Source organism: Mugil cephalus, chromosome 7 (assembly GCF_022458985.1).
Source record: "Mugil cephalus isolate CIBA_MC_2020 chromosome 7, CIBA_Mcephalus_1.1, whole genome shotgun sequence".
Taxonomy (NCBI): Eukaryota; Metazoa; Chordata; class Actinopteri; order Mugiliformes; family Mugilidae; genus Mugil; species Mugil cephalus.
Window position 1 is genome coordinate 8,079,996 of NC_061776.1, and position 16,399 is coordinate 8,096,394.

At 41.6% G+C, this 16,399-nt stretch overlaps 1 protein-coding gene across 1 annotated transcript in view; it reads right to left on the reverse strand.

Moving 5' to 3' along the window:
- Nucleotides 1-16,399, reverse strand: part of tesk2 (testis associated actin remodelling kinase 2) — a 29,640-nt gene that overhangs the window by 2,458 nt on the left and 10,783 nt on the right. The window contains exons 4-11 of the mRNA XM_047588664.1: nucleotides 15,271-15,392; nucleotides 12,111-12,159; nucleotides 6,931-7,077; nucleotides 5,778-5,860; nucleotides 4,177-4,261; nucleotides 3,180-3,263; nucleotides 2,413-2,499; nucleotides 815-953 (exon numbers count right to left, since the gene is read on the reverse strand). Coding sequence (XP_047444620.1) covers nucleotides 815-953; nucleotides 2,413-2,499; nucleotides 3,180-3,263; nucleotides 4,177-4,261; nucleotides 5,778-5,860; nucleotides 6,931-7,077; nucleotides 12,111-12,159; nucleotides 15,271-15,392 — 796 coding nt within the window. The remainder of the gene's footprint in view (nucleotides 1-814; nucleotides 954-2,412; nucleotides 2,500-3,179; nucleotides 3,264-4,176; nucleotides 4,262-5,777; nucleotides 5,861-6,930; nucleotides 7,078-12,110; nucleotides 12,160-15,270; nucleotides 15,393-16,399) is intronic.

Sequence of the window (16,399 nt, forward strand, 5' to 3'; positions counted from 1 at the left end):
CCTACTATGAGGGTGATTCTGGCCTCAGGAAATGCTGATGTTATCAGGGGAGAGAGTGAGAGACGGAGGAGATGGAAAGGGAGGGATGATGCGTCAACAGGCTCGGATGGTGTCAGCTGCGTCAAGGTTTACAATCATAACATCAGATGTAAGTAACCGCATTTGTCACTTGTGAAAAAACCAAACAAACCCTGCGTCTGCATCCTGTGACGTTGTGTGTTATGAGGGAGAAGGAGCCTGTTTTGGTTTCGTCTGCGTGAACACATCAGTGACTCCAGACGCCCGTGATGGTCAGACGGGCGGGCGGCTCCGTGCCGGACCAAATTAGAAGTGAAACCTGGGCCTGCATGGATCGAGTGTCTCTAAATAGGAACGTTGATCTCAGACCAATTTTCCTCTTCACGTTATTTTCGCAGCAAACACAGGATGAAAGTTAACGAGATATTTTAGTAAGAGATTGTGCTCATCTGCTTGTCATATTTCATGTGTGAGGACAGTGTAAATACACAGAAGCCTCACAACCGAGTGGACAAAACATGGTGCGGTATGAAAAAGGAAGTGATGCTAGTGTCAGGAGAGGTGAGAAGTTTCCATTAGGCCTGACACTGACTAGATAACAAGTAAAATATTGACTAGTGGCAGGGGGTGCGGGAGGTCATAAAATACATTTCTGGCGCCTCACTTGGATTACAGCTTCCACTCCTTCCAGCGTCCTTCCCAGGAATTCACAATTCTCTTCTTGTAAACAAAAGGATGTGACTTTTATTGACTGTAAACCTTTAGACGCGTTCGGGTGAGGGCGCAGCGCCGCTACCTTTAGGGATGGTTTTCTTGTCGTTGTCCCCGCCGAGCGGGACGCACTCGTGCTCCATCTCCTCGACTTTAAGGCGGGCGAGAATCTCCTCCAGGTGCCTCACGATGTCTGGGAAGGATGGACGGAGCTTAGGGTCCATCTGGGAGAGATAAAGTGACGCATGGAGAAGGATGTTATTAACAGGGAAAAGGAAACAGACCCCAACGAGATCTCTTCCCATTTAAAAACGTGCTACATTTGACCTTTAAATGAGAAAAGTTTCATTTCATTAACTAAGCAACAGTTATAATTTACACAAACAAACCTGCTCTTAGGTTGATCTGGTTGTTTATAGTGAATTTTATAGGTTGTTTTATAGCCTTTATATTGTATTGTACACGTTTAAGATTAATGGAAATCTGTTGTACTGTTTAATGGTGCAAAGAAAAGTCTCCTTTATAACGATTATCGGTAACTGGAAACACTCAGTTTCTTAGCAAACAGTGGTACAAAATATGATCAGTGGTGGGAACAAAACCCCCTGAGACCCAAGCATTTGTTTGGAATCCATCGTGTGTCTTTAAGATAAGACGTCAAAAATAAGCATCATCTTTGAACTTGAAGAAGCTCTTGAAAGATATTATGTGGACACAGGGATTATTTCAGTGTCTGTTACAATTTAAGTCACTGTGAATGTGAACCAAAATATAAAACTGGAAACGATGAAATCCCCACATCCTCAAACGACTACTTGTTAAGTTTTCATTTCAAATTAGAAATGTTAATAAGAATAAATAAACAAGTGCATTGACCCTTTGATGACTAGACAAAAGTGTCTCCTTATGAGGACAATGGGTCTACATGAAGCAGGATAAGCTGCCACAAACCTAAAACCTAATGTCCCCATATGAGGACGTCGGGTCTCAGGAGGTTAAGAAAAAGGTAATTTAGAAAACAGAAGCAGCGACAACTGAGGCTCCTTTTCTCCTTGACCATGTTTAATAAAAGAAAAGTGTGAGAAAAACTAAAAGAAATAAGTCAGAACCAAAAACAATGCAGCTTAAAGATGAAGCCAGATAATTGAAGAAGACATTCAGAGAGATACCAGAGACGAGGATGATAAAAGCGGGACGACAGACAGGGATGAGAAGGGATAGAAGAAGCCGATACAGACTCAATCAGCGGGGTGCTCCGAAATCTTTAATACACTCTTCTTCTGTGGTTCTAATTAATGTGGGAGGGGTTACAAAAAGTCACAATCCAGTGATGATATGAGCAAAAGGAAACTCATCTCAAGTACGTGACTTATTTGGTTTGATCCATTTTTTCTTCTTCATTCTAACAGCTGATTAAAAACAAATGAATGTGCGTCGAGAAAATCTGAATCTGACAAGCAACTGATCCAGCTTTTAGAGAACAGAGCACCCCCTGGACGGCAAGACAAATCTGATTATTCATCTAATCTGACTGCTCATTTATCTCCGAACAAGGGAATAAAATTTACTCAGGAATAAAACTGGAGAAACTCCCAGGAACGTCCATGAAACAGGACGCCTGTGTGTCAGTTTATCACGTCTAGCGCCGATAGACTAGATTGGACGACAGGATGCTGGACTCACGTTGCAGCAGTTGAAGGCCAGCTGGAGGAAGTCGGGCGGACAGTCTCCGACCATGTGCTGGAAGGTGTGGTAGTCGAGGCCGAAGTTCTGCTCGGGAGGACGAGGTGGAGAGACAAAGAGAAGGGACACATGATGCATGAAACATAAACAGGAAAGCTGTATCCTAACAGCGGGGGTAAAGATGGACACCGACAAAGCTTTATCAGATGTTTGAAATACTGTAAATCGTCCGCCAAAGCCGGCCTCATGTCAAACTAATCTCTCTGACACGGCCCTGCTGGCTGCCAAGTTCTCCTCCGCTCATGGACGAATAACCAGAAACTTAATTCTAAGCCTGGCTTAAAGGCACAATCCGCACTGGGATGCAAATGATGATCCTTCCTGACACGACACCACGAGAGTCATTTCAACAAAGTTTAATTAGTTCACTTAGTTAAATGTGCGCGTAGGGGTCATTAATTCACATATGAATCCATAAATATTAGCCTTACAGTACGAGCGCTCTGAGAACCTACGCTAGATAAAGCGATACGGTAAATATTTAATGTTCAGATCTATTTTTTGCCAGACTGGGTTGAGAAATATTTTAACATTCCCGTCCACTTCTGCGTGAGTCACGGACATTTCGCAGTATAAACATAAGGGGAGAGAGTTATGAAATATCAACAGGATCAGGCCCGTGTGTACACTTTAAACACGAACGTTGAATATTACGAGGAGGAGAGAGAAGGGAGCGGAAAGGAGGCGAGAGGGAGACGAGGAGTCACCTCGGTGCGAGGAAGGAAGTCGGGGTCGGCCTGGATCCTCGCGATGATTTCACACAGGATTATCCCGTAGGAGAACACGTCGGCCTGGGACAACAAATGAAAACACGGATGAATTATTTGTACAATCCAATTACTAGTAGATCCAAAAGATGATGAATATCTTTTTTAAAAGCCCTTCCTAAGGGAGGACCGTCCTGTACCGCTGCCACTCGTCAGACATTTGGCTTTTGGCTTTTCAGCCGATTCATTATCTTGAATCTGTGGTGGAATGAGGTGCGGATGAGATCACACTTAACTGGTTGCTCAGCTTAGCAGAACAGTGTACGAGAACATAAATAGAAGCGTCTGAACTAGAAGGCTTGTCACATGTCACATTTGATCTCATCTGAACATTTAAATATACAGATATCTTCACAAGAACATGGTCGTCTAAAATGAGTAAACTGTTGACCCACTGATGATGATTCAAGAGAGGCCAGACGAGGCTAGTTATTTGGCTTCTTCCAGTTTTCCCAGATTGAATTAAGAACACAGACCTGCTTCCTGCTGGGATGAAGAGTTATTTAATTTCATGCATGCACCAGCTGGTCCTTCACTACCACCAGTTCTCCTATCTCAACTCAACTCAGCTTTATTTATGTTTTAAAAATGTCTGGATCTTAACCCCTTTGTCTTTTGTGGTTTCAAACATACGTCTTCAACGTGGGGTCCGCACCCCCTAGGGGGTCCACGGAGGTACTGCAGGGAGGGTCACAAAATCTTTGGTTGATTAGACATTTTTTATATATTTTTTTTTATTTTCCCCCACAAATTTAAATTTATTTAAATACATATTAACATCAATACATATTTTACTAAAGGGATAAAAATGATAATAATAATGTATATTTATAAGTAGCTCTAGGGTGAGTTTAATAAAGAACGCATATAATAGGTAGGGAGTCCCGACTTAATCTCTCCATCAGTTTGGAGCAGGGGTTAAGATTAACGACGTTACCTTTTCATTGTAGGATTCATCCCTCAGTACCTCCGGAGCCATCCAGAAAGGAGAACCGACCACTGAAAGCTTCTCCACTTCAGCACTGGAGACAACACACAGACAGAATGGTTATAAACGAGGTGAAAGCAGGAAGTCCCGTTCTAGACAATTAAAGAAGCTTTAAAATGACTCTTGAACCTTTACTTGTGCAAATCTATTTTTACTCAGTGCATTTAACCTGAGGAAATATGACAAGCTGGTAAAATGTTGGTTGGAGCTAATCCTCCTCTGACCCAGTGCACCAGCAGCAAACAAAAGCCTGATCTGACCCCGTTCATAAAAAGCAGGGGTAAAACCTCAAGGTTAGACTCGCTGATACCTGTAAGCTAAGAGGCCTGTGTTAGCATTCATTAAAAAAAAAGCCAAATAAAGGTTTTTTCTTTTGCTCTGTGACATCACGAGCGACGATTTATAAAATAAACCAACTAAGAAAACTAAGTGGGCTGCTCTTGTTTTTGTGCCGTGTATAAATAGCCGCACTTTTGTGATTAAATCAGCTTTTAAAAGAGTCGACAGAGTATATAATTAATCTTAACTCTCTAATCCTTTCTGTTGAGTATCTCTTGCTCCATTTAGATTTAAATTTGGTGAGGTCTGACCAGATTTATACGTTCAAAAAAAAGTGCGCTCACACTAACAATAATAGGAGCGGCTGCTTTTTTTTTTTTTTTTTTTTAATCAGCTAAAGACATTTTACATAAGAAAAATAACAGGCCCCCTCCTTGTTTATACTAACGTAGAATTAAAAAAAAAAAAAAAAAGGAAAACCCTGCACTGATAGTGTCCTCCTGTTATCATAACACTAAAGTAGAGAATGTGAACTGTAGAGGCGGCTGTTGATGTTAGAGCCTGACCCACACTACATGTTAATAAATAACTGTGTCTGGTATGAGGAGGAAGAGGAGGAGGAGGAGGAGGAGGAGGAGGAGGTGCACTTTTAGGCGAGTTTGCTGGTAACAGCAAAATCAGAATGACACAAAAACACTGTAGCGGAGACCTACAAGGAAACTAATATACTGTATGATCACTGGCCAGGAAAAGGAATCTTATGACCTCACATTGCAAAATAATCCATTGCCACACCAATGTCAATTAAATAAGTGGCAATTAAAGGCAAGTAGTTGTGTTTTACTGCAGCAAAAGTGGTCAATACGTTTAGCAGATGAAATATGATTAAGCTTTAAAGTGGCAATAATTCAATTTTGGCCACTAGGGGGCAGATAAAACATTAACATTAGGTACAATAACATTTACAACAATTAACAACTACAGTCTTTAGCTTAGGTCTAATGTTCTGTCTCATCTTCTCTTTGGTTTGTAGGGGAAAAAATAATAACATCTGGAGTTTTTAGTGCTAAACACTTAAACTAAAAGAGGTGACAAAGATCCTTCAAGTTGCTGTTACATGATAATTATCAGTTATTTCATCACCTGCTAATACAAAACAGATTAAACTCAGCGTTAATTTGAAGTGTAATGCTGCAAGAGGAACGGAAATATTCAAGTGATAAAGTTGTGGGTGTTTTTCTGTAGAGCAGTGACCCGTGATGACTCCTTACAGATTGGTAGGGATCTTTTCAGCCAGGCCAAAGTCTCCCACGACTGCTGAGTAACCGTTCTCATCGCACCTGATCAGGCAGTTCTGTGAATACAGACAACAAACAACATAGATGTTTGGTTTTGAGGAAGTTGCGACACTAGAGCGACTAAAAAAAGGGACAAAATGACTTCTGTGGCTTAGCAATATCAGTCAAACCTCTACTTCCTATCTGACCTAGAATTCACAGTACATGTAGTACTGTACGTTAGATTCACAGCTTCGGACTCGTCCTCTGCCATTAGCAACACCGCTCATTAATATTACTAAAACAGGGCGTGCACCGCTGTCATCGTGTGCACGGCCCTGTGTAACATAACAGTGTCACAGCTCCTCGAGTGATCTGAATGTTATGTTCAGCGTGCTCACAGTTTATTTATACATGTCGCTCTAACATGATACATGAATCCAGAGCGCAGCTAGCACAACTACTCCGTTTATTGACTGTCCAGACTGAGGTAGGAGCCACAAGTGAATAAACTTTGTATAAATTTGAGGAACTGTGACATGTAAGGCTATCAGTTAACCGTTTAGCCCTTCTAAAAAGAAGTTTACTTTTTAGTCGAAGATATCACTTATCACTTTATTTAAATTTCTCCGTGAGCTTGTTTATTCTCCTACAAACGGACGGACATTAAATTTGGATTTTACTGCAGAGTGCTGCAGTCCCGTCCCTGTTCCCTCGCGGTGCCAACATGGCTCCGAGTCAAGGTGGAAAACTAGAAGCTGCTGGTTACAAAATGTCACATCTGACAGCGACAGTGTTCCTCTGCAGAGAGGTTAGCAATAAAAAGGCAGTATTTTAATACGTACTTCTAGACAAATATAGCCAAAGATTATATTTTTTTTCTGTATTAATATCCATCATATTCTCCACTCTGCTCTACACAAACAACGTAGTAAACACACTTAAAGACACACAAGTGTCTAAAAACAGATGACTTCACTCTGAGGACGTCCAAACAAAATGATGAGCCGCGTGTGTTGATGTTTTTTTCCTCACTATGTTGTTGCTCGTGCCGAACGCTGACCTGAACAGATCTACTTTTAGCTGCGTGTGTTTTGTTTTTTTTTTTCTCTCTCCTCCTAATGGCCAATTAGCCTCTCTCGCTAACCTTGGAGGTGAGGTCCCGGTGGAATATGCCTTTGGAGTGCAAGTACGCCAGACCGCTGGCGATGTCGCTGGCTAGCTTCACCCTGGCGGGCCAGCTCAAGTGCTTGTTGCTGTCGAGAAGCTGCTCCAGGTTTCCACCGTTGATGTACTGCAGAAAAAGAAAAGACAGACACATCATTATGATTACCTTCTGATTTAATAGTACAATTGCCCATCACTTGGAGCTCAAAGAAAGGAGTGCTGGGTAAATAAATGTTTCATTCCAAGTGCACAATATGCTAAATACACATTTAAACATCATTATACGGACACTATGGGATATGGATTACTCAAATTCGAAAGAGGACGTATTTGTCAAACATTTAATGTTCTCTGTGTGTGCTCTGAAAAGCAGAACGTTCCCGTTTGGCTGACGGTGTGCGATGGGAGCCGAAGAGATCAAATGACGTTCGGTAGCGTTAGATCAGACTCGGTTAGTGGGGATACTCAATCATGGCAACACAACACCCTCGTTACTGGTTAGAGAAAAACAACAGACCGAACAGATGGCTCTAGAATTCATTAATCGTCCCGTGTATTGGCTCACTAACTACAGTATGTCATTAAAATGTGAAACTACAGAGAGATACTGGCTAATTCAAACCGACTGCTCGTCTGACGAGCTGGATTACTGACTGGTTTGCTCACTTGGACTACAGACGGCCTGCCTGCCTGCCTGCCTGCCTGCCTGCCTGGTGGGTTAGCTCATGTATCGACCAACTGGCTGAGCAAATTCTGGCCCGCAGCCTGTTCAGCTGCCTGACAGAGCTGCTAGTTACCTAACACATAAATGTGGGCCGCTTGGCCGCTGTGCAGGCTGAAGAGAGTGGGCAGCCAAGAGGGCAAACCAGCTCAGTGGGTTTAAAAAGGGTCCGGGATTCTTCACTGGGTCAGCTTTGATCCGCAAGTACGTGCTTCGACCTTAGCGCTTGCATGCAAACACGGCGACGCGCTAATCCCGTGTCACATATCACGGACGACCGTAGTTAACTAGACGTGGGATAAAGGGATGGTCGGGTTTAGCTGCGGTTACTGGTGTGACCGACTGAACGAAGGGGGCCGATAATGAAAGGAGAGGGTCCTGACTTCCTCACGCACTTTAATAACGTGGGATTGGGGTCGGATTAATACCAATTTCCAACTAATCTTCACCTGTTATTACGTTGCGTAAAACCCCAGCGCTGCCTCAACACAACAAATAAACATGATTTCCTCTCAGCTGCATGGATTCGTCACACAATCTCTCTGGAGAATTGCGTGGTGAGTGTGTGAGGGTTCAACTTCCAGCGGACTAGAAAAGATAGTAAGAGGATTTTGTTGTTTTCAATCACTGACAACTCACGATTCTCTGAATTTACTCTAATGCCAGTAAATCATACACTGATCGGCCACAACATTAAAACCACTGACCACTTTGTAATAATTTAATGTTCTGCTGGGAAACTTTTGGGCCTGGCGTTCATTCATGTGGGTGTTACTTAGACATGCACCACCCACATAGACCAGACCAGACCAGACACGGGGGCGGGGGCCTTCCCCAGCATCCCCCCTAAATAATTGTATATTATGTCATCTTCATCCAGCTAGGACCTTTTCTACAAAGTTAGAGAGGGAAGGTTTTGTGGAGGCTTGACATGCCACCTCCTACTCTTATATCTAAGCAATGTGGGCAGAAATATTTATAAATAAATCCCCACCCCCACCCACAGAACCCCCAACTAACAAATTGTGTTTCCAGACACCTCAGAGCACCCATGTCCATTCTCTGATGAATCACAACTTTTTGGAGGCACAACACCTACACACTATTAGGACCCACATTAATAATCCCCACACCTACTGGGAAATGCTCATTTTACAAGGTAATGGACAGTTAAAGTACAGAGTCGCGTTGTTAAATGTCAGCAGTCTCGGTGTGAGTGTGTGACATTCAAATGGCTGCACTCTAAATAGCGAACTCCCTGCAGCCTCTTACCCTAAAATGTACCAATTCGAGACATCTGAGGATTACAGTATTTGTCCAGCAAATTCCTCAGTAGCCACAGAGTTCAACATCTGTTGTCTGCCTGCTAAGGGGTTTAGGGGGAGACGCAAATACGACGGGAGAAAACTCCACCGGAGACAATTAAAACGCAGACTAATCCAAGTTCTCCTCTATATCATCTCATCAATTAAGACCAGCGAGCACAAAACACGCCCGGTTCAAAATGCAAAACACATGGTTTGTGCAGAAGAGTGCACCTGCTGTGTCAATTAAAAGTAAGTAGTAAAGTACTATTCAAGGAAAGCTTCTTATTCAAACATGGATTTGTTTTTTTTTTTGGAATTTGCATGATCCTATTTGTGGAGTTACTGATATACCACAGTAATCACTCAACATGTCCGGGGCTCCATAAGTACCTCATCGTGACCATGTGTAATGTGGAGAGCTGAGGAAATAAGAACCATACGTTTGGTCACAACTGTTGTGGAAAATGTTCTGCTGCGGAAAGACTCAAACAAAGAGTCCTTGTTTTCCACTGGGAGCAGCTTCAAACAGCAGGATATAATGATGCCACGGGTCATGACTTACCATTCGCTCAGATTGTGATTGCAGTTTCCTATAAGGTGCATTAAACGTGCGCTCAGTAGAGGCACAATCACAGCTTTCAAAGGATAATTCTCATGTAAACAGGCTAATTGACTATTAATGTTACGGAAAATGCCAAGTTAGTAAATTATTGAAAAGAATTTGGAGGCCAGGTCAACACCTTGGGCAGTTTTTCACCTTTTTTGAACCGTTTATGGGTTGAAGGGAGGGTCAGGCTTGTTCTAGTATATCCCACAGGTGCTTGATGAGTTTGGGGACCTAGTGAATTCTTCGTTTTCTTTTTTATGAGTTGTGTGTGTGTGTGTGAGTATCATTGCTATGGGATGACAGGTAAAAAAGTTTCCCAGCAGAACACGGAATTGTCAGAAGATGGTCAGTGGTTTTAATGTTGTGGCTGATAGAGTGGAAGTAGGAGTTGCAGAATATGACATTAAAACTCTTGTTGACATCTGCTGTTCTCAGTTCTAACATCACTTTCAGGTTCAGTTTACAGTTTACCTACAGCACATACACGTAGCTCATCGCTTTGCCAGTGTGTGTGGATGTGATCGTGTCAGAGTGCGGGTCAGTGAGTTTCTAGGCAGGGGGACACACACGGTAACTTCATTCTCCGTTTCCTCTGGGCACGGCCTCATAGTGGGGGTCAAGTAACGAAACACCACGAGCCCGAAAGCAGGGTCAGAGCATTCGGGTTGCTGCTAACACGACACAACAGGATCTGTTTACGCTGCCGCAGGAAAACAAGACCTACCACAGTGTGTATGTACTCTATGTGTACTGATAGTTTTTTTTTTAAATGTGCTGATTCACGTTGCAACAACTGTATACGAGTGTGTGTGCGCGCGTAAATGTGGTTTATTAAGATGCTGGGGTCTGTCTTTATCAACGCACTGAGAACATATGTTTGAGACTTGCAGCATCTTTAACAGCGTGTGCTTTCTCCAGAGTGGGATGAACCAAGGCTTTTATAGTAGTTGCACATTTATGCAGTACATTAACCTGATGCATCTTAATTCAGAGGTTTAAACGTAAAAGTGTACGTGCGTGTGTTTGGCCATGTGCATGAATCCATCTGTGATAAATGTGTGTTTATGTGCAGATAATATGTGAAAACAACCTGTGGTACAATGATGTTTTCATCCTTGTTTTCATTAGTGCATTTAGCAACATTAGAATTAGCCACGTTTGTATGCACATACAAGGAATTTGGATCCGGTCACATCGCTCGTTGGCCATTAAATAAGCGTAAATATATAAGCGTAAAAAAAGAGAAAACTGTACAACATAAATTAGTCTTCCAGAATAAAAGCTTTAGAAAAAAAAAAGGTCAGGAGCAGATATATACAATGGACTTTAACAGGAGTACATACACTTTATGAAGAGTTATTGCTTGTGAGAATGGTCATGCGCTCTGTGACTGCTCAGAGTTCATCAGCGCGACAGCCCCAGGAAAGAAACTGTTTTTGTGGTGGTAGATAACTTCTCTATTAATAACTGGGTGATGTTTTGGTGTAGGAAATAATGAAATATATAATATCCAGCATCCAAAACCAGTAGCTTGAAGCAGTGGTTCCCAAACTTTTGCTCTCGTATCCTAACAAAAAAAGCTGTGCTCCAATCATAGCATAAAAAATATATAAAGAAACCATTAATCAGTTGAGTCAACTCCAGGGATACAGGACTCTCTCTCTTTTAATACTGTTGGTGCTTTACTTCCACATTCATTCATAAAATAGTGGGAACTGCAGTTAAAACGAGGCTGAGCCAGGAGGAGTTAGTCATCGAGCTACGAGCCGACCTGATGAAACTAATCGAGAGCCGTGTCCAGTGGATGACAGGTCGCTAACTCGCTGTAGTTTATATTTGACAGTATTTGTGTCATTTATTAACATGTGTGTATCTAATCATGACAAACTCAAAGCAAAGCCCACACCCTTAAACAAACTCTGTCCTCCCATGGGTGGGAATCAATGACTTCATCATTATTAGACCACTTCTCTGTCCGTTTTGTTCCATTTTCCTTCATTTAAGATTTTCATATTTCTAAACCAATGTTGGCTTAGCTGAGTGTGGAAGGATTTTAAATACACAACAGCTGTGAAGAATATTTACAGATTTCTGGGTTTTTGTGTGGATGCTGGTGCATTATTATTATTATTATTATTACGCACACTTGTTAAATACAGGGCTTGCTCACTCTATCTCTAATAGTGTACGACTTAACAATTTTTTTATTAGCTGCCTGTATCAAATTCTCCCCGGCTCCCTCCTAAACATGAGCGCACAGCTGAGTGCCGTGCATAATAAAGGACACGCAGTTCTTTTGGTTTTCCCACAATTACAGGCTTGTTTGATGCTCACGGATGACGTGATGTTCACCTGAAAATAGGAGGAACGCAGCGAAAAGTACGCTCGAATGGATACACAAGAAGCACCGAGACATGAGTTGCACCAGCGCCTTTCATCGTCAGAGACACTTTGATCTGACGTGTCATTAGTTTGTACGGAAGTTCAAATGTACAACAGCGTGTTTGTGTGTTCGTTTTTCTTACCTCCGTCAAAGCGTGAAGCTGGCCTTCGTGGACGCACACTCCCTTAAACCTGTGAAAACAACGACGTTTAAGTATGGATGAATATTATAAGGCCAATATTTAAAGTTTGTCAGAATTTGATTTGAATTCATTACATTATTGATGCCAAAACAAAAGAAAACCCCACACATGCAGCTTTTTAGTTTTTTCTATTTCAGTTATATGTCGTTTCATTTATAAAGAGATTGAAATGATGTTAAAATATCAAACCAGGACACTTGCATGAACCTTTTTCTGCTACAAAGTAAAGAGAGAAAGCAGGAAGAATAGTTAAGAACAGATTAAAATTCCAGCGAGCAAGACCAGACAGGTGATTATACTGTGAGGCTGTCTGTTAACGGGAGGATAATAACAGCTCAGTTGCTTCACCTGCATTCCTCCCATATCTCCCTCTGCCTCCCCTATCAATTTCTCCTAATAATCATAGACAGAATATTCCACACGACTCTTTCACTTGTGTTTACGACAGAACGCCGGCTGCAATATCATAAAAGAAATCCCTCAGACAAGGAGAAATATGTAAGACAAGGTGAAAAACTTTTTTACGACTCATCATGAGCCAGAGGGTTTGGTAAATATCTTTAACCCATACGCTTCAGGAGAAACGATGTGTGTTTATGGAGCAACATATGAACCAACTTTGTTCACAAGCTGCCTCGTAATTCCGGCAATGAAAAAGGTCAACTTTGTGGGTCTTTGTTGGACTTTAGCAAACAATGACCCCCTCAGTGTGTGCTGGTTAACACGCAGAAACACACAATCCACTACCAGGCATGCTCAACAAAGATGGCATTGTAAAAGATGTGTGTGTGTGTGTGCCTATGCATGAGACATTTATGCATGTATGTGCATGTTCGGAAACACACGCTCTCCCACCCAGAAGCTCGTAGCAGAATTTCAAGTGTTTACAACAAAATAACAAGCGCCCTATTCTGAATGATCACAGTCAATCCCGTTTAAGGAGCACGGGTTTGAATTTTTATGGCTTTAAAGTTTTATTTTGTGTGCCAACGTTTGATTATCCTGTTGTAAAATGCAAAGCACATTTGCGACAGATGGAATTCAAAGAGTTTTGCATGAGGTGAAGAATAACATCTGATACGAAAACATAACAAACCCGAAAACTTCCGCGATCATAGAGCACTAAGGCAGTAAGCCCTTTAATAAACGCATTAAAACATAAAGTGAAAATTATCAACAGGACAACATGGCATTTACCCATTTACATTTGTAAGTGGCTAACTTGAGGTTAAATAGGATAATAAGGAAGTTAGCTCAGCTTACGTGCAGCACTGCAGTGTAGTTCTGACTGCTTCCAAAGAGACCTACTAGTTTTATACACTGTGAATGTTACTGCTGTCAATAGACATCATGGACAACACTTGTGCGTTTACATGCACAATTTAATCGAGCAATGCTCAAAATACGACTTTCTGAATGTGGTCCTCGTCCCAGTTTTCATGCAACGGACAAAATGGGATAACCGATGGGAACATGAACTCCTCCTCTACACTAGGTGGCGATATGTGTCATTTCAGTGGGTTAATATGGTCTCCCTGTTACGCCATATAATAAACAAGACTCGTTCATGCAGCAGACCGGCATTTCAAACAACACCAACACGGATAATAGTTCAGCTTTTTTTTAATCTCGTACGTCGTGTGCACGCTAATTGTGGTGCACATAAGATACACGCTACCCCTCAGGTGGTTCTTCTTCTGGCTCTCTTTTCCGGGGTCACATGCCAACGCAGCAGTTGTGGACATGTGCACTCCCGTTGTCCAGTTAAAGTCTGATTAAGGCGTATGCATGGCGGAGAAAATCGATTTCCAATCGCATTATCTGCGTGTCTTAATTGGATAAGGAGAACTCCGATTTTAGTCGGATTAACATGTTTACATGCACTTAAATTGTCCAGTTAAAGTCAGATTAAGGCAATATTTTTTTTATTTCACCTGTGTGTAAACGTACTCACTGTTTAGACTGGATTTAAAGCTTAAGGCCAGGATGAACCAAACCCACGAAGGAGTGGCAATGAAGGGTGAACTGGGAGGTTAGGGTTAGCGAGCCATTTATACTTTTGTACTCATCAATCTGGCTCATTCTGTAAAAACACCACTCAAAAACTAGTTGGTGCTGCGTTTTTTTTGTTTGTTTTTTTACTCCCTGCTTCACTTTCAATTTCAATGGCAACTGAAATCTTTGCAGAGATTACAAACAAATTGGTGCAAAAGCCTAAACCACCTATTACAATGTCAGAATCGTAATTAATAGTGCCGACGGCAGACTTAGTTTGGATTACTTCTTCCATAGTAAATACCAAATGTTGCATCTTCTACAAGTTTAGCCTCTGATATACTGTAAGCTTCATTTACACTACATTTAATGCCACATCCACTTTACTGTGATTGGTTAGAGCATTAATGAAAACCCAACACAGACACAAATATGGTTTCCTGGGCTTACATCACATCATGCTTTGCTTATTTTGTCCCACCAATCCTTATCTAGATTATCTTTTTTTTACATAATTGTTCATGGCCTTTGGATTTTCCCTTCCAACAAAAAGGGGTCCTCGCTGCTTCTCGCCTCTAGGCGTGTGGTACAACTCTAACAGGAGCTGGCAGTTTAGAAAATCCATTGTTAATAGGCTCTGCATTTGACACAGTTTCTAGAAAACCCCAAAGGAAGCAGGTCACAACCACAAACTCATGAGCAAGTGAGAGAGAAGAGGGAGAGAAAAGGGGGGAGGTAGACGGTGCAAGAAAAGATACTTAAATTATCACCACGTCAGCGAGGTGTCAGTGGAAATTACTGATGTAAGTCATTTGTGGAAATTACTTTTAGATGACGTCAATTTTTGAAACTCCATTAGTAATCAGTTTCTCACACCAGGGATTTTCAGTTTTCAGAAATTAGCTTATGTTACGTCATAATGCAATAATCGCCTAGGACAACAAAGGGGGGGAATAATCATGTTATTTTGCTTGATTTGTCTTGTAGTTCAAGGTGGTTTCCAGAGACACTTGAAAAGAACATTACATTACATAAGACTGACTGTGACTTAGAAACCGTATAATCGTTGATTATGAGCAAATTAGTCACGTATTTGGTCACCAACCTGAGTATGTTTGGATGACAAAGCCGGTTCATTAACTGGACCTCTCTCAACATGTTAGCTCTGTTGCTGCTGAGCTTGTTCATCTTCAGAGCCATGACTTGGTCTGAAGCTCGATGATGTACCTGTAAGACAGTTCAACGAATGTTTAATGTTGGAAACACAGTGGAGAACAAACAAAATACTGACTCAAGCTTAATATCTCCTAGACTACATTAACTTATAATGCGTAAGTATTTTCTTGAGTTATAAAGGATAAGGTCTTTCAACAAACGTCTTCTGTTATTATGTTCTGTTATTACTCTCTGGCTTATGAAGCATGATAACAGTAGGAGAGATGAGAAGAGAAATGAGGTCAGTGGCTGCTGACCAGCCTCGGCAAAATTGACTGTCAATTCAGAACTGCACAATCAATTCTGCATCCATGTGCTATGGGATTTTAGTTTCCATCTCTCTGGCAGGCATTTATGTCCATCCATCCATCCATCCATCCATCCATCCATCCATCCCATTACAGCTGGCTGCAGGTCAGAACATCATGACAGCATTGAAATGGTTCCTGGTGGAGCTCAAAACAACTTGGTTTCTCAACTTGGTTACAGCAAATGCCAGTTCTCTGTACAAAGGAAATGTGTCAATACACATAAAGTTCAAAAGTTAAAAAAAAATCCCCCGGTCTCTGTGTAATGATGCTATTGGAGACTGAATTTCCCACAGAACAAATCAAGTATCTACAGTACGTATCTATTTACTTTCTAACCACACAGCGGCTTTGTATTCAGGGGTAAATTTAAAATTTACATATCTTATTTTGAAGTTGAGTTAGACACACTGACATTTACATTCCAAATACATCTGTGTCCATTTCAGAAGGCGAAACCCCCTCTAAAGAGGCACTAAGCACATTTATCTCTCTAATGAGGCAAATACAAATGACTTTTTTTTTTTGCTACCATCAAAGACAGGAGGCCCACACTGCACGTCTATTCACTGCCTCAATAATCTCACAGTAGTTAGAATAATAAAGTGACCATAGGTCTTTACACTCCTGCTGTCAAAGAGGCCACAGCGCGGTACAGTAATTACCAAGAATAAGAGTTCTCTTGAATACACTCTTGCACACATGCAAATA